The sequence below is a fragment of the Physeter macrocephalus genome, chromosome 1 (assembly GCF_002837175.3).
Source record: "Physeter macrocephalus isolate SW-GA chromosome 1, ASM283717v5, whole genome shotgun sequence".
Lineage (NCBI taxonomy): Eukaryota > Metazoa > Chordata > Mammalia > Artiodactyla > Physeteridae > Physeter > Physeter macrocephalus.
This window is the reverse complement of record NC_041214.2, coordinates 34,146,091-34,169,604: the sequence shown is the minus strand read 5'-3', so window position 1 is coordinate 34,169,604 and position 23,514 is coordinate 34,146,091. Positions and strand designations below refer to the sequence as shown.

The window sequence follows — 23,514 nt, the reverse complement described above, 5'->3', positions numbered from 1 at the left end:
GCTGTGCGTCGCTCTTGAGAACAGCTGATTTGGCCAGAAAAGCCACAGTGTGTGAGAAGTGCAGGCCACCCAAGGCCCTCCTGGATCCGCTGGGCCTCGCCTCCCAGGGAACCCGGTAAGGAACTGGGATGCTGCTGACAAAACCACGGCTGCCAGGTCAGGGGTGGTCTGGGGACCAGCGTCTTGTCCCATCTTCACACACACACACACACACACACACACACACACACACACACACACACACACACACACACACACACACACCTCTGCAGCCTGGCTGGGGCCGCACCCGGGCCCCGGAGCCCCTGCGAGCTGCCCCCCGCCCAGCACCCAGGCCCCCCCACACTCACTTGTGATGTCGTACACCACCACGGCCACCGTGGAGTCCCGGATGTAGCTGGGGATCAGGCTGCGGAACCTCTCCTGGCCGGCTGTGTCCCAGAGCTGCAGCCGCACCTGTCACAGGGAGGGAGGAGGCTCAGGGGGCAGTGAGGTCCTCGTGGTGGGAGTGGGGGCTGAGGGAGGGCCCGGCTCTGGGACGCTGGCCAGGCACAGGCTCTCAGCGGTGCCCAGCACGGGCCCCAGGTGACAGGTCCCAAGGAGCCCTGCCCGTCCTCCCAGGTCTCAAGGCAGGCACTCACCGTACGATCCTCCAAGTACATGGTTTTTGACAAGAAGTCAATCCCAATGGTTGCCTGTTAGAGAAAAGCACAGAACGGTCAAACGCAAAAGGTCTCAGGCAAAGGGGCAAAAGCTGAGTCACCCAGGTGGGGACACAGCCAGCAAAAGGGGTCACCCACGCCGAGCCTTAGGTGGGTTCTGATCTGCTGCCCCATTCCCAGCTCAACAGTGAACCCTCTTGCCCCTCTCAGAGGCAGTGAGTTTGAGCTAAACAAGGATGAGGATAGGTTTTTAGGGAGGGATACTTTTTAGAGGAAGAGAAAAGTGCTTTGGAAAGGAGAGGAGAGAGCAGGTGAGGCGGCTTCCACAGCAGCAGGGCCACTGGAACGCGTATCTCCTGCCCCGCTAAGGGGGGCGCCTGGAGGACCAGCAGCAAGGTGGTCTCCCTGGCCCAGCCTGCCGGCCCCGCCTGCCTCCTTCCCTCCCAGCCTCCACTCGAGGCTCCCAAAGCTTTTCTCCTCAGCCCTGGAACTCGAGCGCCTGGCGGGGGATCACCACTGCCCAGGAGGTGGAGCGGGCGCAGGGCGGCTTGCCGCGGGGGTGGGCAGAGAGCAGCTGGCTTTCCCCAGGGGCATCACAGCCACCCACGGCAGCATCTCATTGCGAAACCCACTGGCTCTTCTCTACCCAGACCGACACACTGGAAGCCAACTGTCTAGGTCACGCCTGTGCCTCCTCTGTCCTGGCACTAGGAGACGCAGTTGGGCCGGATGGCTGGGACCCACCACTCACTTGCTGTGTGGCTTGGGGCAGGCCTCCAACCTCTCTGGGCCGAACCTGCACCCAGTGTTTGTGACGGGAGCAAGATGCTGTCAGCGTGAAACTGTCACTGCAATGTAATTAATAATAATGGAGACTGCGACACAGCCTGAATGTCAGGGCACTGGTTAAGGACACGGTGGTTCATCCAAATGATTAGAAACCTTGGCAGCCATTAAAAATCACGTCCTTGAAAAATATTTAAGGATTTCGGGAAATGGTCATCAGGTGAAAGAAAGCAGGTTACAAAACATCACGTATAGTGTGATCCCAACTCGATTAACTGAAGTAGAGATACAAGTATTTTTCATATTTTCTTAGACGTTGACGTGAAGGGACTACACTTAGGCCTTAACAGTGCTGGTGTCTGAGTACTGACACTGTGGGTGCTTTTTTTTTTTTTTTTTTTGGCTTCTTTCATTATACCTTTCTCTATTTTCTACAATGAACATATAATAGTTCTAGAAGCATAAATAAAGCATTTTGAAAGAAAAATAGGGTTGAAAAATAAGCTTCATTGAAATGAAAATTGTGCGGTAACTTCTGACTACAAAAACCACAACCAAGGAAGCCCAAGGAAATAGAAAAACCCATGTCTGCAGGCCCCCCGGCTGACTGCAAGCAGGTGCATGTACACTCCCACCTTCACCCATTCCACAAAGGAGTTAAGGTGGCTGCGTCCTCCCGGAAGCTTGCTTTACTGCAAAGATAGGGAGTGTCAAGGAATCATACAATTCTACAACACGCGTGCTAAGCAAACACCTTAGACACAACTCAATCCCCTACTCCGGAGACCTGGAAAGTTAAAGCACACACCTAGCGTGACTTTGCCAATCAGAGGCAGAGCTGCGGGAGGATCAGTGTAAAATCCTGGCATCACTTGGGCTCTTTCAACCCCATCTTTGCACATCTTTCCGGCATGGTGTAGCCACTGGGGAATAAGTCTGGAATTGACGAGCGGCTTGTGGACTGAGCCTTGTTCCTGAACAGTCACGCTACCTCCACTTATTGGTATCTGTTAGAGCAATGATCCTTGTCTGCTGTCACGGAGAAATGTACAGAGCAGGCAGACATCTCTCAACTTCAGTGCTCAGTGGGCTCCCCAGGCACTGCCAAGCTCCTTCTGTCAAGTGACCCTTGAGCTAAAAAACCAGCTGTATGACCTCAGGATTGGTAGCAGGGACTGCTAGCTGTCCGCCAACATGGAGTCTCCCTTTCTATAGTATTAGGACTCCAAACGTATAGATGAACTCATGGCTGCCCCAAATAAAGACTGTATTTCCCAGCTTCCTTTGTAGCTGGGTGGCTAAGTTCTCTGGTCAGTGGGATGTGAAGGTGACATTTGCATCTTCTGGGATGGGTCCTTCATGGGGAGAGGCTTTGTACCCACAGCTGCCCCTTTCCCTTTTCCACTGTTTGGGATAAAGACAGGTGATAATAAGTCATATTGGCCCATCCAGATGAAGGTGACAGAGTAGTGGTGACAGATGAACCAGACAGAGGAAGCCTGAGTTCCTGCCTGTAGAGCCCCCTCAGCAGCCTTACACTCTTACGCCCAGACTGCTGTGTGACAGAGAACTGGACTTCTATTTCGCTTAAGCCACTGTTATTTGCAGTTTCTTTTAATACGGCCTAGCTCTATCCTAACTAATAGAGCAAAGAAGCACGGAGAAACATACCCCTCAAGGGTAGGCAGCATGGATGGTGACAGTGATGTTCCTCATAATTATGTAACAACGACAACCCCGTCTCGCCTCACGTGTGCTTCCAAGGAGGACAGAGAAGTCACCAGATGACATGACAAGGATTGTGCCTTGTGGATCAAGCTCTGGTAAAGCTCAACCCAGTGGCCTCCATAATCATCAACACCATTTGCTGAACACTCACATACTTTATTACCCCTCACAATAGCAGATCAGTGGTAATGATGAAAGTAAGGCTGAAAGGACCAACTTCCTATCTCTCCAGCTCTCTCCCACCTCTATTTCCACTTTCATGCTTCTTCTACATCAGAGAAACACCTGGTTCCTTCAGTGCCCAGTCTCTCAGACCTGTTCTGGCCACACTTCCCACCCAGCCAGGCCGTTGAGCCACAAAAGACCTTCCCACAGCTGCACACACTGGTGCCAAAGCACAGGCACTGTCCTTGGATGTGGCTGAGGCATCAGCTCTGCTCAAAAACATCTCCCTGGGCTTCCCTGGTGGCGCAGTGGTTGAGAGTCCGCCTGCCGATGCAGGGGACGCGGGTTCGTGCCCCGATCCGGGAGGATCCCACATGCCGCGGAGCAGCTGGGCCCGTGAGCCATGGCCGCTGAGCCTGCGCGTCCGGAGCCTGTGCTCCGCAACGGGAGAGGCCACAACAGTGAGAGGCCCGCGTACCACAAAAAAAAAAAAAAAAAAAAAAAAAAAATCTCCCTAAGTTTCGCTTCCAATAATTGCTAAGTAGTTTGTATCAAACTAACCCACCCACAGATAACTATTATAAACTCTGCACAAATGTAACAAATTACAATTTGCAATCACTGAAAAGTGACCAAAAACAGGCAGAAAATGGAGGGGTTATAATCTCTAAAGGAAGGGAAGAAAACGAAGTGAGATCCTATGCTTAACCAGTTTTTCCCCTGAGGTAGTTTCCTAGTCCCACCAAGTTAGAAGGACTTGGTAAACACCTCAGGCATTTCATGAGAACCCCAGAAGGGCCAGCTTTGGGAAAAAGGACATCATCTCAGGAGTAAGGGTTATATCAGAGGACTAAGGAAAAAACCAAAAGAGACCTATCTTAACAAACTTTAAACATGGTAAGTAGGTTCCATGTCCTGGATATTGTAAATAGTGCTGCAATGAACACTGTGGTACATGTCTCTTTTTGAATTATGGTTTTCTCAGGGTATATGCCCAGTAGTGGGATTGCTGGGTCATATGGTTCTATTTTTAGTTTTTTAAGGAACCTCCATACTGTTTTCCACAGTGGCTGTATCAATTTACATTCCCACCAAAAGTGCAGGAGGGTTCCTTTTTCACCACACCCTCTCCAGCATTTATTGTTTCTAGATTTTTTGATAACAGCCATTCTGACCGGTGTGAGGTGATACTCACTGCAGTTCTGATTTGCATTTCTCTAATAATTAGTGATGTTGAGCATCTTTTCATATGCCTCTTGGTCATCTGTATGTCTTCCTTGGTGAAATGCTTATTTAGGTCTTCCGCCCAGAAGATGTGACACATATATACAATGGAATATTACTCAGCCATAGAAAGAAACGAAATTGAGTTATCTGTAGTGAGGTGGATGGACCTAGAGTCTGTCATACAGAGTGAGGTAAGTCAGAAAGAGAAAAACAAATACCATATTTTAACGCATATATATGGAATCTGAAAAAAAAAAAACAACACAAATGGTACTGATGAACCTAGTTGCAGGGCAGGAATAAAGATGTAGACATAGAGAATGGACTTGAGGACACGGGGTGGGAGGGGAAGCTGGGGCAAAGTGAAGGTGGGATAGGGAGGATGGGAGGGAGGCTCAAGAGGGAGGGGATATGGGGACATATGTATGCATATGGCTGATTCACTTTGGTGTACAACAGAAACTAACACAGTATTGTGAAGCAATTATACTCCAATAAAGATCTACTAAAACAAAAAAACAAAGAACAAAAAAAAAACCATGGTAAGTAAACTCTTCCAATAAAAAAAGATTAGTTGCCCATAATTTAATTCCCCATTGAAATAAAACTCAACACTCTTCAGAGGAAGGTAACAGAATCTACGAATCTCTACAACTTATTATTCACAATGTCCACTACACAATAAAAAAGGATTAGACATGAAGAGGCAGGAAATTTAAGCCATAATTAATGGAAAAAAACTCAATAGAAACAGATACCCAGATGACTCAGATGTTGGATTAGCAGACAAGAACTTTAAAATAATTATTATAACTGTGTTAAAAATATAAAGGAAAAAGATGAATAAGATGGGTGAATTTCAAGAGATATATGGAGACTAAAACAAAACCCAGAAATCTTAACACAAAAAAACACAATACCTGAAATAAAAATGCCTAGGATTTGAATAACAGCAGCCAGGACACTTCAGAGGAAAGGGCAGTAAACTTGAAGACAGTCCAAAAGAAATTGTTCAAACTGAAGCACAGATTTTTAAGACAGAATAAAAATGAACAGAACTTCAAGAACTTCTAGGGCAATATAAAGACCTGATATACATGTAGTTGGGGTTTCAGAAAGAGTAAAAACAAACTAACAAAAACTAATGGTCAGATATTTTCTCAATTTGGTTAGAAACATCAACCCACAGCTTCCTGAAGCTCAGCGAACCTAAAACAGGATACAAAGGAAACCACACCCACAGAAGTCATAGTCAAATTGCTGAAAACTAAAGATAAAGAGAAAACCTTAACAGCAGCTAGGAAACAGAAAGACACAATACATACTAGGAAACAATGACAGGAATGATGGTTGATTTCCGTTCAGAAACAACTGAGAACAGAAGACAATGGAGCAACATCTTTAAAATTCTAAAAGAAACAAACACCATCATCCCCATCATGTCAGCCTAGAATTCTAAAGCCAGTGAAAATTTCCTTCAACACTGAGGGCAAAACAAAAACATTTTCAGATAAGGGAAAACTGTGATCATTTGTCACCCGTGAGCCCTCATTACAGGAAACGCTTTAGGGCTGAAGGGATATTTTACAGAAGGAAGTTTGGATCTTTAAAGAAGGATTATAGGAGCACCAGAAATGGTAAGTCTGTGATATATAAAAACATGTGACTTGTCCTTGACCACCTCCTGTTTCCATCCACATCAGTAACAATTCCTAACATCCTCCTGTTTTGTCCCTGCTTCATCCTCAGCAAGACTCACTCTCAGAAGATGGCCTCAAAGCTACTTAACAATATCAAGTACAAACCACTTCAATTCCTTGCTTTTACCTGCTAATATAACAACAATGATAACTACAGTAACAATGACTAAACATCTGAGTGCTTATCATGTGCCAGGTAAGAACTTTATATGCATTACTTAACTTAATCCTGATAACCTGTGCCATGAGTTATGCTCTTTAGTATTTATACGTTTCTGCTAAGAAGACTGAGTAAAGTTGATCCCTGAGCAACATGTGGGTTAGGGGTGCCAACCATCCACACAGTGGAAAACCCGTGCATAACTTATAGTCGGTCCTCTGTATACGCACTTCGGTTCCTCCGTTCAACCAACTGCAGATGGTGTAGTACTGTAGTATTTACTACTGAAATCAATTGCATATAAGTGGACCAGCCCAGTTTAGACCCACGTTGTTCAAGGGTCAACAGTATAAGAGATGCTAAATTACTTGCTCAGTGTCAACAGCTGGAACTGGCAGAGCCAGGATACAAAGATATTTGCAAAGTGTGTGTCCAGCCGTATCTCCATCCCTCCAGGCTCTGAGCATTTGCTCCTTCTGTCAAAGCAAGCCTCTCCTTGGGGTTCTCTTGGCCCTTGAGCCTCTCAGCCATCAAGGTTCTTTTCTCTTTTCTCAACCCCTCATTGACTACTCAGGCTTTCCTTTCATCCAAGAAACATTCTTAAAATTCTTGCATCCTTAAAAAAAAATCCTTCCCTGTCATTAAGTGGCTCTCCAGCTCTCTGCCAATCTCTCACCTCCATTCCCTTGGTATGTTTCTTGGAAAAGGGCCCAAACCAGCTGTCCCCACTTCCTCTCTTCTCACCCACTGCTCAGTGGACTGACTCCTGCCCCTCTGCCCACTGAGGCTCCTCTGGCTGTGGTCGCCATGGCCATTCATCTCCAAATTGTAAGGAGACTCTATAGGCCAGACTCTACTAGATGTACTTGACCCTGTGGACCAATCTCTTCCTTGACACTCTTCCTTCCTTTGCTCTCATGACGTGACTTGTTTCTGGCTCTCCCTGCCTCTCTAACTGCTGTTCCTATTGGCCTCTTACAGGATCCTATTCCTTTCTCTGTCCCTAAAATGTTGGTGTTCCCTACTGTTTTGTGTCAGGGGACCTCATTTACTGTCACAGCTTCAAAAAGGATGTGCTGCTGGCTTCCCAACCTACATTCCAGGCCTCATCTCTGTCCTGAGCCCCAGATCCAGGTATCTGACCACTTACTGGATATGTCCATCCACGTGTCCTCTAGACCTCTAACTAAACATACGTGTCCCACCCGGAGCCCATCATCCCCCTCCAGACTTACTTCTACTTTCCCCATCTCGATGAATGGCACCTCCACCTCCACAGGTGCCCAAGCCTCCAGAAGCCCTCCTGAGTTCCTCCTCTTCCCTTGCTCTCTCGTCCACCCCCTCACAGCAGAGGAATCACTGAGTTGATACTTTGCCTCCTGAGTGTTTTCACCTGTCTGCTTCTCTCCATCCCCACCAGCACTGCCCCAGTTCAGTCCTCCAACTTCTTTTACCTGAATAGCCTAAACAGCTTCCTGACTGGTCTCTCTGCCCTGAGGTTCTCCCTGGATAAATAATCTCTCACCAGCACCAGTGTTATCCTTCTAAAACATAAATCTGACCATATCACTCCCTACTGCCCCCAGGAGACAATCCAAACACTTCAGCTTGGCCTGCAAAGGGTCTGCCCCTCGCTTCCTTTGACCTCATTCCCCTCTTTCCCAGCTTGCACTTTATACTTTAGTAATAATACTGTGGTCAGGACTCTACACACACAAGTCACTTTGTGTTTCTGTGCCTTTTCTAACGCTCTTCCACATGGTTAAAACCTAATCAGAGATCAAGATTCAGCTCCTCTGCTGAATCCAGTCATCTTCTGAGCCCTCAGGTTGGCCTCAGAGCCCCTCATTTAACAGTTTCTCTTCTAAACTGGAAAGATCTCATACTAGTCAGTCTCTCCCACTGGCCAGTGATTTGGTAATTCTCAACACGTAGTGCATGGACCACTTGCTTCAGAATCACATCAGAAGCTTGTTTAATATGCAGATTGCTGAGCCCAGCCCAGACAGACAGAATCACAATCTCTGGGATGTCCGTCTGGGAATCAGAATTCCAGACAAGCCCTCAGATAACTCATTTGTGCAGTAAAGTTTGCAAACAACTGCGTAGATTCTGAGCTCCTGCTGTAATTGGTCTGAGGAGGCTGTGGTATCCAGGAGGAGGGGCAGATTCCTTGCCTGGGGTGAGGGACAGGGAGATGCCCATGCCTGCAGAAGGGGCTAATCACGGATGAAAAAACCAAGGCTCACTCAGAACTGAGGTCATACAGGTGGGGGTGGAGGAGGCAGGATTAGAACCCAGGTCTCCCTGACTGCGAAGCCCCTGCTCCTGACTGTTGAGCTGTATTCCCTCTGCTTCCTGAAGTCCCTTCATTTCTGAAGCTGTCACTGAGTGTGTGTGTGGGGGTCACATCCTGTCTGGTTCCCTCCTGTCAGAATCTATGGTCATCAGCCAAAACAGCTCAGCAGAGTCCACATAAGAGGGAGCTTATTTGCATTTTAACAACAACAACAACAAAAGTCAGCTCTCTAAGGGCAGAACAGAAACAAGAACTTTTAAGATGGCCTTGGTTACCAGAAATTTTCTAGCTCCTGGCATCATTTATTTTTCCAGACACAAGGCATAAGCAGTTGGCCCTACAATACTGCCAGCTGGAGCCCATTGCTCCCAGACAGGCCAGATCTGCAGGGAGAAGGTGGTCACAGTCTTTCCTGGGCAGGTCCTTTCTGGCATATGGTGTAATTAAGTAGTACTCATTCACTTATTCACTCTTGAGTGTTTACTGTGTGTTAGACCAAAATAAGCCCTGGTCCCAGCCTATAAGGAGTTGTTCCCTCCCGTGGAATGCTCCTCCATATGGCTAACACCTATTCACAGTTCACAATTCAGCCTTGAACTTCCAAACTTGTGGAGGAGCTAACATTAGCACACAGAACTATGGTCCCTGACAGATGGGTAGGACTATTGTAGTTAGAAGGTCTCTAAGAGGAGGGGGAACTTGCTTCTGATTGATTTCTTGAGGAAAGGCAGGGCAACTATGCCAGTCCTTGAGTGAATACTAACTTTCCAGCAGGTGGAGATGGTAGAAGATGGGAAGTATGGGGAGTAAATCCCAGATGGAGGGAATGGGGGTGTTCTGATTTTGGTAATCAGAACCAACCCTCTTACAGATTACAATGATAAATTCTGAGAAGAATGTAAAAAACAACTATCTGAAGGCACTAGAAAGTGACGAAAGCAGGTAGAATCTAGAGGGGAGTCAACACTTAAAAGAAGAGAATGGCCCTGGGCAAGGCTCCTGTTTTTATGACTGTTTATTCACCTAAAGGCAGCCCCGGCTGGAGCTGAGGGGTGGCTACAACTTGGCAAGAAACCCATAGTCTTATTGGTTAAAGATGAGAGGGCAGATCATAAAACTATCACAGCAGCTGGAAAATGTGGAAAATCCTGGAGATGAGAAATCCCAAATTCTGCATGTAAATGCTACCCAAATCTCTGGCCCAAAGAGACCACAAGCAGCCTAAGACTGAAAACCCAAAAAACAAAGCTGAACAGAACTTTAAGTTGCTGCCTACCATGGGGGAGAGAATTGAGAATTTGGGTTCAACAAGTACTATTCCAAAGGAACAAGCAGAATCCATAGTCTTAATCACAATGTGTAGTATACAACTCAAAATTACTATACATATGAAGTAAAAGCCATATTTAAGAAAAAAAAGAATAAATGGAGACCAACCCCGAGGTGACCCAGATGTTGAAAGTAGCAAGCATTTTTAGGCAGCTAATACAATTATGCTCAAACATATAAAGAAAACATGCTCACAATGAAGAGACAGATTTTAATCTGTGCATCTCAGCAGAGAAACTATAAAGAAGCAAATATAAATTTAGAACTAAAAATACACTATCTGAAATTTTTAAATGCTTAATAGAAGACAGCAAGTGACAGATGAAACAGTGGACTTGAAAACGGATCAATAGAAATTATCTGAAAGGATAATATGGGGACACCAGACAAAAAGAACAACTAGCTACCCAGGTAGACCACAACCTCCATTCCCTCTCAAAGGTCGGCACAGGTCATACAGTGTGTGAGTGTATTGATGGGAATGTGTGTATGAGTGTATGTGAGTGGACACATGATGAATGGAGATACACAAGTGTGCATGCAACTGTGTATCTGCATGTGGAAAGCAGTAGGTGTACGGGGCTTGGGTGGGTATGAGTGTGTGGTGGGGAGGGAGTCATTTCTGCTTTGAAGGTAAAGCCCAGATTGATGTATGCACACAGCCCTGGTGAGGCCAGGAGGCTAAGAGGCTGAGGTGACCAGGAGCCTCCATGGGGGAGGGGGACAGATTTCTGCCAGCAAACCTAGGCTCCCTGTCAGTGCCTCTTAGGGCAGTGCATGGCCAGGCCTAGAGGATCTGGCATGCAGCTAGCAGAGTGCCCCACCCAAATGGACCTGGGTGGGGTCATGTGCCCAGAGGGCCCTGGTCTGTCTTCAGGGACCTCTGCCAGTGCCTTGGCAGGCTCTGAATGCTGTATAATGGGCTTGGAAGAACACTGTGTTGGGAGTATCCTGGAAAATGACAGCCTCTCTGGCCCTCAGCTTCTTATCTCTAAAATGGGGATAATCACAGCTTCCTTCAAGGACTCTGGGATCAAATGAGTTAGACTGCGTGAAGGTACCCTGTGCAAACAAAATGAGGACTGACCAACTGACTCTGAGGGATTTCCAAAAGATGCTGTAGAAACTTGGTCCTGGGAACCTTTGTGCTTGTAATCTGTATTCACATCCCAATAAATGAGTGTTCCCAGAGCTTCAGGAAAGGCTGGCCCTCAAAGAGGTGGGTTCCAAAGGAACCATGGCGTCTTGGCCACAACATTCATTCTCTGTATTCCGTTTCCTCTTATGAGGTATGCAGTAAATTATTCTTGCTGGAAATTTTTCCATAAGGATGTAAAGAGGGTATCAAGACAACATGAGCAGCAGGCTTGACTCTGAGACTCTCCTACCAGTACATGACCCCCACGGTCCTCCCCTTCCCTCCTCGACTGTGCTGGGTGAGCCTCCTGTACTGCTCGATGCCCCTCCGAGGAGGCTGGACTGCATCCTGCTGTGGTTAGATCACCCCAAACCTGGCAATGCTTATTTATTCCTTTAATATTGCTGTACTTGCCAACTGTACTGCTTATGAAAAATGGCAGGCACTTCGTTTTATACAAAACAGGCGGAACCTTAACAAGGACAGATTTCATAACTGCGTTCACATTTATCTTCTTCTGAAGGTGGTGTTAACCAGTGTCAACAGGGGCTCAGACACACAGTGCAGAATGATGGTGCGTTACACGCCTCCCTCTACACAAAAGTTCCCATTGGCCCAGCATATGCCCGAGGAAAGAGATGTTTCCTGAGGCACTTGTTGAAATCGTTTTTGCTACGTGCATTTATTACGAAATGTAATTTTGCATCCACATTCTGACAAGACACAGTAATAAAGTGTGCTGTGGAAATTTGCATGGTAATTTGCATGAATTGACTCAAGATTCTCTTCTCTGGAAGAGAAATCATGAAAAGGAATGTATGTGTGTCTTCTTTTAGCCTTGGCCAGGCCTTGGCCCGTGGCTGGGGAAGCATCCCCAAGTGGCAGAAAGCAGCTGGGCATGACAAGCCCTTGACAATGAAGCTGCTGTTTGTGCTCTGCACCACCAACCATCAGATGAGAGTATCAGGGTAAAGACATGCAAATGAGCATGCAAAATGAAGCTGGCAAAACTTACGGATTCAGACCAGCAAGTGGATGCTGTGGGGGAAGGAGACAGCAGCCTCTGGAAAACACGCTGGGCACGGTCTGGCCTTGCCAGCAGCTTAACCAAGTGCTGCGGAGGAGGAGGGCAGCTGGCTGGGAGGCCACAGCGCAGGTACCTGGATTCTTTCAGACACCTCAGTCTCAAAGTCTACACAGTCCCTGTGGCCACTTTCCTCCCAATGGGGAGTGGCTTATGCCAGTCACCACCCAATACAAATATTTATCAATTGCTCTTTTATTTCCTGACTGTGCTCTGAAACATCAACCAAACAATATGCACCTTACAACTTTAAACAAGGGGTGAAATGTCATCAAAATTACTCAATCCTTCCAGAAGCCACACAGATGCCCAGGGATGTGTGGCCTGAAGCTCCCTGAGAGGTCTCCCACAGGCTCACAAATGGATGCAATGCACCAGCCCTCTCCTCATCTCTTAGGGAGAAAGATGTTCTGGGGGATGGACTTTTGAGGGCATCTAAGAGCTATCTACGAGTAACCTATGAAGTGAATTAGGAAGGATTACTAAAACCCGGGTCAGAGTTGCGTGATGGGGCCACTTCACATATGAACGCTAGCAGGTGCTATTGGACTCCCCCAATACCAACTGGCAACCTCGTACTCCCTTGCCAGCCTGGAAACTGTAAAAGTGAAATTCTGCTTTCCCAGCCTGTCTAGAGGATAATGGTGATCATGTGACTCAGTTCTGGCCAATACGACATAAGCTGCAGTCTGCTGGAGGGGGAGGGGATTCTAGGGAAGCTCTCACTATCTTTTTCTGCCTTGAATGCAGAGGTGACCTATGGAGCCAGGCTGCATGAAGATAACCCACAGAACAAGAAGGCAGAATAGAATGACAGCAGGGGTCTGAGACCTGCCTGATGGCATCACTGTGCAGCTGGGCCACCTCAAGTCCTACCGTGACTTCTCGCACCTGAAAAACCAAAGCCCTTCCTTGTTTAAGCCAGGTTAGTCAGGTTTCTCTACTAGAGGCTGACTGCATACCTAATTTGCAACATGCTTGACAAAAGAGAGGGAGAGAAGCGCAGGGGAGAGCAGGGAGGGAAAGAAAAGATGTTACAGCAAGTCTGCCCTCAGACCAGTCCCAGGTAAACGTCCAAAAGGAGCACCTGGGTGACTGGTGGTGCCCCAGTGGGTGTCTGAGGGCAAGGTCATCTTGCCAAGCTGCCTGGCATTCAGGGGCATTTCACTATATAAAAGTGTCACCTCACATTTTGACCACAGAACCTAATGTTTGGGAAAGGTGGAACTTTACTGCATTAATATGATAAAATCATCACGTTGCTAGGCTAAGCAAAGATGGAGTCCAGTGTTCTGCCAGAAGTCTGGGGCCCTGGCAGCATCTGGCAGAGTGCCAGAGCTCTGCACATGTGCACATGCAAGCATGGTTGGGAGGCCCACAGTTTCCCATGAAAACACTGCATTAGTAAGTTATTGTAAGCTTCACATCATCATTACCAACTTAGTTTGTTGTGGAGTTGTTGGTTTGCGTCGTTCTCTATATAGAGTATGGTAACACACATTTGTATCAACAGTATTTCTGGCCTATAATTTTCCATCATCTAGGCTTTAAGACCTCCATGAGCTATGGTTTAAATACAAATTAACCACATCCCTACTGCTAAAGTTTGAGGCCACTGGTCCAGGTGATGCAGGGGTTAAATGCCATCCAAATAATTTCCAGGTTAAAAAATGCAATACTAAGAAACTGGGATGCTGGCCCAGAATCTCTCAGCTAAGTGACGGAGCTGGGATTTGAACCGAGGCCTCTGCATGCAGCATTGTTTTGGAGGAGAAAAAAAGAGCTGATATAAGAGGATGTGCTGACTCTTTCTCCTCTGTGTGACCCCACTCTGACCACCTCGACAGGGGTGGAAGATCCTGCCCCTATCTCTCCAGGTGCCGGGTGGTTACCTGGACACCACCTGGGGATACGTGGCATCTTGGATTCTATGGGGAAAGGCCCCTCCTCCTGGCCCTCCACCTGCTCTCTACAGTCCGACCCAGAAAACTCAGTAGCTCTTGGGGCTTCAGGAATCCAGATCCTTCCAGCGTCTCCTGGGCCCACCCACATAACAGCCATTTTCAAACATCTTCACTTGGCTGTACCACTATCACTTCCCACTCGACTTTTCATTTTGCTTTGTGTTGATGGCACCGATATTCTTCTGGGGTATCTAGACAGAAACCCAGGGCCCACTCCTCTCCCTCTTCTGCACCCCACAGGCCTACTCTGTCCACTCGCCCTTCCCACTGTCCTGTGTGTCTAGGCCCAGGCTTGGCCCAGGCCCCTCACTCACATCCCATGCAGCCCTGCATGACTGCTCAGTGACTTTCCTCCCTCCCCTGCCCTGCCCTTCCACTCACATAGCTGCATCCAAGTCTGCGGGCCCTGCTGCAACTGCCATTCCTGCCCTGGCCGGGGCCCACAGGCCTGTCTCCTGCAAACTCTGGAGTCTTTGATCCCATCGGTGCCCGCCATAGGAACCACAATAGCTCTCCATTCCCTGCCCCGTAAGCCCAAGCCCCGCTGAGCTCCTAGGGCCTCCACAGGCCCCGCTGAGCTCCTAGGGCCTCCTCATCAACTAGGCCCACTTACCCGCTGGGACAGCAGGCACAGACCCTGGAACCCACAGTACTTTTAGAGGCCCAGAAAAAAAATTTTTTTTTAAATTTTAATTTCTTTTAAAATCAAAAGAAAAAATGAATATAATAATGATATATAATAATGAATCCAGCCTGTATTATCTTCATCTTTATAACAATAGTTATGAAATATAATTTACATACATTATATATATTTGTGTATATATATATATATTGCTTTTTAATGAAGGAAGGAGCAAAGTGCCCAGGAAGGCAAAAGTGCCTAAGGCCGTGAAAGTCAAAAGGCAGCTCGGCCAGTAGCCCCTCCACAGGCCCGCTAGGACCCTCCGCTCCAAAAAGGCAGAGCCCGCCCCGGCACCACCCCCCACGCATGCGCAGCACAGGATCATTGCACCTGGGGCTCCCACCAAGGCTTCTCCTTCAGCATACTAATCCTCCCTCCCACGCAGTGGCATCAGATCCTCCCTGCCCTTTCCCACTCAGCTCCCACCCTCTCCTCCAGGAAGCCTTCCACACCCACTAGGACAGCCACTGATCCCTGCCTTGTCTGGAGCTCCACGCCCCCAAGGACCACGACACTCTTGAGGAGCTTCATGCATTAATGTAGGATGGGAGAATGGGAGGATGAGCAGGGAGGTACCTGGACGATGACAGCAGCGTTGGTTACGACGTGAGCCTCAGCCCCATGTCAGCACTCCAGCCGCAGACCATGCTCCCCGGGGTGGGGGGGCGGCGGCCACGTGAGGCCCACCCCCTCACCTCTACCCGCCCACCAGACAGGATTTGTCCTTGCAGAGCTGCAGCCTGGCCACCCCACAACCGGACCTTGCCCTCAGAGCTGGGTGCCCAGCACAGTACCATGTGCATACACACCCTGGCAGATGGGGCGGATGCTGCGCCGTGCACCCCGTAGGCCAAGGGCCCAGCTGCCTTGCCTGGTGCCCTTGCAGCATGCCATGTGGCTCCTCTGAATCTCCTGCCTCTTGCTGACCAAGTGCTCCATGCTGTGGCCACAAAAGCCATCTCCCCTGGACCCTGCGCGCTGATCCAGCCACTCTTGTCTGACTGGCTGCACCTCCTCTTCAAGGTGGAGCCCCGGGCACCTCCCCACCTATCAGAGGGAACCCCCTCTCCTGGTCTCTCTTGGCTGCTGTGGGCTCTGCGTGGGCTCACTCATCTCCTTACAGTGACCCCCTGACAGAAAGGTGCTCAGTACCATCAGCAACCTACCCCCAAGTCCCCATCCCTTTCCTTTTCCCTGGCCCCGGCAGGGGAGGGGACCAGAGATCAGCGCCCATGAGTGTGAGGCTGGGTGTCCAAGGAGGACATTCTGGCTTGACCCATCCCCAGGTCCTTCTTCCTCACTGCGGCCCACTTCAGGCCCCCCAGTGAAGGCGCTGTGGAGACACTTTAGGTGTGGGGCTTGGCTGCCCAAACCTGGCAGCCCCCAGACCACCTTCCTGAGTCTGGCTGGACAAGCATTAGCAGAACTCGCTGCCCCGGAAAGAGAGACTTCAAAGCGTCCAGCCCCACGCGGACGACCCCTCACACACCATGGTCATCACAAACGCCCCCTCCCTGAGCACCTGGGATGTGCTGCTGTGGGACCCAGTGGGAGCTCGGCTCCCCTGAAAGGCCACCCGTGCTGCAGGGGTGAACTGTCGGGGTGGGGCAGGCACTGGCTTGGGGGCTGCTGAGCAGCCAGACGGGCAGCTCTCCATAGAGTCAATGACCAGGCCCCAGTAAACCTATTTACTTTATTAAATCAACTTACAAATGTTACATAAAGAAACATCTGATCATTCTGAAAAGCCCTGTAAGAACAAAAAGACTTGCTGCCAGATAGGCTCCTGGGGAAACGGCTTCCCCAGGTCAGATGCTGGCCCAGTAGCACGTGAAGCGCCAGAGGGGCCTGGAGCCTGGAAGGGTCCCCAATGGGATCAGACTGGGAGGTGCTGGGACACTGTGTAGTGGGTTGAAGAGTGTCCTCTTCCCAAATTCTGTCCACCTGGAATCTCAGAATGTGACCTTATTTGGAAAGAGGGTCTTTGTGAATGTAATTAGTTAAGGGTTTCAAGATGAAAAATCATCCACGATTTAGGGTGGGCCCTAAATCCAATGACTGGAAGTGGCAGGAAGGATTCTCTCCCAGGCCTTTGGAGAGAGCGTGGCTCTGCTGATTCCAGACTTCTAACCTCCAGAATTGTGAGAGAATAAACTTCTGTTGTTTTCAGCCACTTGGTTTGTGGCAATTTACTATAGCAGTCCCAGGAAACTAATACACACCTAGCGGGGAGAGAGGGAAGCCCCCAGATCACTGAGGGGCTAACAGCAACTCAGGCAGCCCCTCGGCCTGTGAGGGCACGGTGGACACAGCCATGCTGTCCCCTTCCCGGAGGCACCGTGGGACCCGGGCAGTGCTCCAGTGCAGTCCTCCAGAGACACTCCCAGGAGCAGCTAGGTAAGCCCCAGCGGGCCGGGACCCACTAGGCTGCTTTCCTAACTTGTACTGTGGTGGGAGGTCCAGGGACAGGCCGGGGGTCTAGCCTTGGTTATCAGTTCATCTCAGTCACCTCTGAGATTTAAAAATGCTAATGCCTGACCCAGCCTGTGCATCTCCAGTCATCCCCCCAGTAGGTAATGCTAACGTGCAGCTAAGATGGGGGACCCATGAGAAACCCCAGGAAGAGGGCTGCTCCCAGATTCTCCCCTCTCACCCCCAGCCACCACCTGGGGGCCTGAAACCTCCCATTCTGGTTCTATTGCAGGTTTCAAACAGGTGGACCAAGGGCCAGGCCCACAGGTGGGTTTCACTGGCCACTGGAAGAGGAAAGGGGGTCTGGCCCACAGAGAGGGCCATGTCTCATCAAGGTGCAGGTACCAGGGGTTTCTTCTTAGTACATTTTGAAAGACATTTTTTAGCTGGGATTTTATACAAGAGAATTGTTGCAGACGTGAATCTCACCAGGTTGTAAGTCTTGACTTTTTGCTTCTTTAAGTGAGTGGATTTAGATGGGGTGACAGGTGGGTGGTGAGAGGCTGGGGAATGCACATGTCAAGAGGAGAACAAGGTACACGTGTGTGCAGGGGAAGTGCCAGGCAGAAGGCGGCAGGAGACCCGCTCTCCCAAGGCCACAGGTCAACAAGGCGGCATCTCCCCTGGGCCTGCCAGGAGGACAGGACCCCCGAGAGGTCTGGCGGGGAACCGCGCTCTGCGTGCCCGGGTCCTCATGCCAGCTCCTTGGGGCCTCGGGCATGTTCAGCCCCAGACAGAGGGAGGACTCGCTGCCACCCAGGATGAGGTTGAACCCCCTCTACCCTCCATGCCCAGCTCAGGGCAGGGCCAGATTCTGTGGCCAGGTCATTTTCTCCTACTTCTCTGCAAACAGAGTAAGCACTTGACAAACATCTGTTGTCAGAATAAGTGAATAGGGGAGTGGGGTGGGAGACAGAGCCAGAGACACACAGAAGGGATGGGAGGGGTGGAGCAGTGGATCCGCCCTGGGAACTTTCTGGGCACCTCAGCTAATCAAGGCGGGGGGCGGGGGCGCCCTGCTGGGCTCTGCTGGTTGGTACACAGGGTATTTGTGAGCAGTGCTGGGGAGTCGTCAGCGTGGGGGGGGGCACAACTGGGAACATCCCCCGGGGCCCTCGGGCATCTTGTCTGCTTCCCAAGTGCCTCTGCCACCATGTTAAGGAAAAGTAACACTTCCCCCTCTCCATCTCCAGAGAATTCATGAAAATGGGCCTGTGTGCGCACACAGCTGGAGCCCCAGCCTCCCAGCCTAACTACCATCTTAGAGGGTGTTGGGAAAGAAATTCTACCAGCAGCCAAAAGAAAAGTCAGAAAAGCCTGCAGTGGGGAGGGACTTGGGCTTTCTTCACTTTTTGCCAGGACGCTGGACGTCGACACTGGGCCACTGTGGCCGCTCAGTCAGATGGAGTCTAAAAACCAAGGCAGACAGGGCCTCTTGAAGCCACTGTGGTGGATTCTGACACCAGCTGACACCAGCTATGGGCTGGCCCTGTTCTGGACCCATGAATGCAGAGGTGGATCCGAGGGGCCCTGGCCTCAGCCAAGCTGAGAGCCCATCCAGCAGCCAGAGCAGTAGGAGTTCGCGTAGGGCTGGGAGGCCAGAGGAGCCCTGAGGACAGTGTACTAGGGGAGATGGAGCCGTGGAGGGTGCAGAGCACGGGGAGGGTCCTGACCACACACAAACATGTGCTCTGAGCCTTGATGAGTCACAGGAATTTTTCACAGCAGAGGAGAGAAGAGGGAAGGGCATTCCAGCAGAGGTGACACCATGAGCCAAGGCATGGAAGTGGGACAGTGTCACTGAGTGGGGAGCAGCAAGCAGGGAGGCCCGCTGGACCATGGGATATGGGACAAGCAGGGGGCCATAGGAGGTGACACTGGAGACTCAAGTGACATGGGGAGGAGTTGAGGCTTTGATCCACCCCAGTGAAGACCACTGCAAAGGCTCTGAGGCCATCTCTACTGCCCACCACTGCCAAGAACACCAGCCAGCCAAGAGCATCACTTATGATCAATGGGACATCAACAAGAAGTATTATAAGAGCAGATGTCCAAGGCTGTGTACATCACTCGGGGCCCCATGTCCTTACCCTTCAGTCAATTCTTACCAAGTCCACTAGTTACTAGTTACCTGGTATTTCAGATGACAGCAGAGGATAAGTAGGGATTTAGAGGGAGGCAGAGAAAGGGGCTGTGTTTGAGGCAAAGATGCTGACTGGTCCAGAGTGAGACAGACAGACTGAAGAGTAGACACAGAACGGTAATCCGCAGTGGGCTGTGCTCTGCATGCTCCGTAGGTCCCGGGAGGTGGGAGACCTCTTAGCACAGCAGTCCCCAGTGTGTTCTGTAAATATTTATCCTTTGAGGACTCGATGCAAAAGGATTCCATGACCAAATACATCTGGGAGATCCTGCACACTACATCTCTCTTTCAGCAAATCAAAACCGTACACTGATGTAGTAAAAGGCCCTGAGAAGTCCTGCAGTAGAAAAGTAGATTTACTTTCGTTCACCAGTGTTCCCTAAGCCCCGAACCCTTCTCCCTGCCTTTTTTTCCTCAAATAACACTACTAACATCCCTTGGAACTACTACTATCTCACAGAACCCACCGGCTTAGAAAATTGAATTATTATTTGTGTCTGTCTTAAGGAAGAAAACAATATATTTTTTCTTAAAAATAGTTGAAATGATTAAGTTTGGTGCCTTGTGATAACAGCTTTAGTTGCAGGGGAAATTTACTTCATTTGCTCATCAGCGGTGACAGGAAAGTGAAATGTTACGGACCTTCAAGAGCTCAGCCTTAGGCTACGTGGAGCCACTCTGGTTGATTCCAGACCACCCTTGAGAGCCGGGAGCACACAGGTCACTCTGTCCAGCCTCCTGCCCATGTAGAACAGTGCAGGCCCATCACACCAGCCTCTCCGGGAAGGAAGTGCCCCAGCAACCGTGTGTGTGGGTGTGTGTGTGTGTGTGGGGGTAGGTGTGTGGGGGTTGATGGAAAAGTCCCCTCAAAGGAGGTGACATTTGGATTAAGAGCTGAAGGATGAGAAAAGCGTATATCAGAGGAGGCATTGCAATATGAATAAACTAAGGTGGGAGAGAACTTGGCATATTTGAGGGTCAGAGAGAAGGTCACCGTGGATAAATAAGGACAAAATAGAGACAAATAAGACTAGTGAAGTAGGCAGGGGCCAGATCCTTTAGGGTGTTGTAGGTTGTGGAACAGAATTTGGAGTGGTGTGTGTGTGTGGGGGTGTGTGTGTGGGGGGGGGTGTGTGTGTACGCACTCAGAAAGGTCCAGCACACAGCCACGCTGGAGGAGCAAGTTCTCCTACTGCTCTTTCACGTCTCTCATTTTGCTTCTTGCCCATCCTCCTCCACATGATGATATGCCCCCAAGAAACCAAACACTGTCATGGTTTAGACCTGCCATGGGGGGCAAGAGAACACAGACTGAAAGATGTCCTTTCTCTACTGGCAACATTTCCCTTATTGAGGTTTGGATCTTCAGAAGGGCCCAGGGTCTTTACCGGGCTGGGACCAGTGTGCAGATGGGAAGCTCCTCCAAGGCAAGATGGATGCCCTAGGTCCCAGGAATGCCCCACTCTCATCCTAGCATCAGCAACCCTGGGAGGGAGGCTGGCATGGTGTCCAGGTGGCTGTCAAGGCTGCAAACACCGCGGGGCTTGGTGGGGGGCAGGGACCCAGGAACTCACCTGGTACGTGTTGTCGAAGCTGTCATACATGAACCGCGTGATCAGAGACGTCTTGCCGACTGTAAAACAACAAGAAGAGAGGGGTTTAGCCGTGATCCGAGCTAGGCTCCTCTAAACACATTTCACGTGACAAAAACAGATGATGAAACAAAAAAGCCCAGAGGAAAAGATGAGATGCAGAAACAAGTGGGAGGTGGGACCCCCCAGAGAGGGACATTGAGGTGAGGCGGCCGAGTCTACACTGGCTGGGCTGCAGGGGCGTTCCTGCCAGGCACCAAGGAGGAGGCCTCCCCCTGCCCTGTGAACCCTTACCACCCAAATCCAGGTCTTCCTTGACCCATAAGAGCCCAACTGATGCAAGAGCCATACATGAAGAATCAGGGCAAGTGTGTGCATTACAAGATGCTCCTGTCACATGGGCCCACGCTCACCTGGAAATACTGCCTTGCCCTTGGTCACAGGCTAGGATGGAGACATGCTCCTTTATTTCAGCCTGGGCACTGATGAGGAAGGTGGCTTTCCAAGGAACCAGGGGGCAGGGGAAGTAAATGATTCCCCAGTGTCTCTCTTGGGCAGGACCATTTTTCATAACGTGTGCCTGACTGTCCAGCTCCTCGCAGGATGTTTAGCGACCCCGGACCTTGCCGGGTAAATGCCTTCAGGATCCCCCGTCACGGTGACAAGCCTGAACTCCCCTGCACATCTGCAAATGCCCTCTAAGGGGCAGTAACACCTCCAACGGAGAACCACTGGTATGGCTAAAAGAACCAGGAAGTCTCTTGGGAATCCCATAAATGCTGCTAATTTCCCAAATTGCAGGGTTTGCCTTCTGACCTAACCCTGTGCAGGTCCCCTGAGGGCTGGCTGTGGCGGAAATGCCTGCTGCAGCATTTGTGAGCATCTGGGTGGGAAGGAAGGGCGATAGGAATATTTGTTAGGTCAGGCCCAGCACGGAGTGCTACTCCGTCCCACCGAGTCTCCGCCATGGCCCTGGGAGGCTCCGAGGGGGACCGGACCAGCTGAGCTTGGCTCAGAGCTCTTTGTGCTCTGGGCTGCTGAAGACAGGTAACTCTGGCAGGGAACACAAGAGAGCCAGCGCCCAAGAGCTCTCATTCCGCCTCTCCCCGATTCTCAGACGGGATGTCCACAGGCTGGGCCTGGAAGGGTGGCTGGTCACTGCCTGGACGGAGCAGGCAACCCAATGGGGTTCCTCTGGGAAAGGTCCTTTTCCAGTTTGGAAGCCTCAGTAGTGCACCAGATGAGCGCAGTCCTCTCCCAACAGCCAGCACTTGTAAGGGAAGGGCAATTGTCTTCCACGGGGAGAAGACACACTGCTTGGTTCCGGGCCCTCCCAGACCCCGCCCTTCGTGTCTCTTCATTGGGCTGTTCCTGATGTGTATCTTTCATAGAAAACTGTAATTGTAAGTAGAGTGCTTTCCTGAGTTCTGTGAGTTATTCTGGTGAATTATGGAACCCTGAGGAGGGTCGTGGGCACCCCCAGATTTGTAGCCAGCTGGTCAGAAGTGTCGGTGCTCCTGGGGACCCCACTCGCAGCTTGTGTCTGAGGTGGATGGCAACCTAGTTGGGGGTTGTGCCCTTAAACCTGGGCAGTCTGACACCAGCTCAGAGTGGGTAGCGCCAGGACTGAATTGCAGCACACCCGCTGGTGTCAGAATAGCCTCGTTTCTCTTCTCAGTATCTCTGGGGTGAGCAGTACTACACCCAGGATCTCTTGTAATTCTACCTGGAAACTGCCCTTTGAGCCTCTAATAAAAATTAAATCTGTAAAGTACTTTCCAATTGCTTTAAATCTCCACTTAAACTCACACGAAGGTGAGAAGTGGGGGCTCCCCACACCTGGAGGATCGGCTCTGAGGCCACAGAAAGGCCTGGCTGGGAACTGCTTAGGGGACCGACCACAGAGTGAAAAGTGGAGCAACCCGAGCCAGCAGGAGGAGGATGAAATCAGGGAGCGCACGGCATCCTCCTTTTCCAAGAGACAATGGAAAGTTCCTTCCTCCTCGGGAAGAGAGGTACTGCAGGGCCCACTGGTAGCTCCCCTCTGTGGTGACACACAGCACCTCACACCTTGGCGAAAGGGACAGGGTCCTCTTCTCCAGCAGGCTCTCCCCTGGGGCAGTTGAGCAGGCAGGGAGGAGAGACAGCGGAATACCCAAAAGCCACTAAAGGAACAGGAGGTTCACGGAGCAGCTGAGAGATTAGAAAGCCCTGCAAGGCTTCTCTGCAAAGTTCCCCTTCTTGAGGCGCCAGCCACTGCCAGTGGCTTCACAGTGGCTTGCAGGGCGACTGCTAGGTGGGAGGAGAAAATGCCAGAAACAAGTAGTGTCCTGGAACTGTGCAGGAGGAACTTTTAGGTGTGGGGTCCTGGCCAGTGCCA

At 50.2% G+C, this 23,514-nt stretch overlaps 1 protein-coding gene across 1 annotated transcript in view; it reads right to left on the bottom strand.

Moving 5' to 3' along the window:
* The window catches only part of RAB6B (RAB6B, member RAS oncogene family), a 57,886-nt gene that overhangs the window by 9,979 nt on the left and 24,393 nt on the right, over positions 1 to 23,514 (bottom strand). The window contains exons 2-4 of the mRNA XM_007110249.4: positions 21,117 to 21,175; positions 642 to 695; positions 351 to 456 (exon numbers count right to left, since the gene is read on the bottom strand). Coding sequence (XP_007110311.1) covers positions 351 to 456; positions 642 to 695; positions 21,117 to 21,175 — 219 coding nt within the window. The remainder of the gene's footprint in view (positions 1 to 350; positions 457 to 641; positions 696 to 21,116; positions 21,176 to 23,514) is intronic.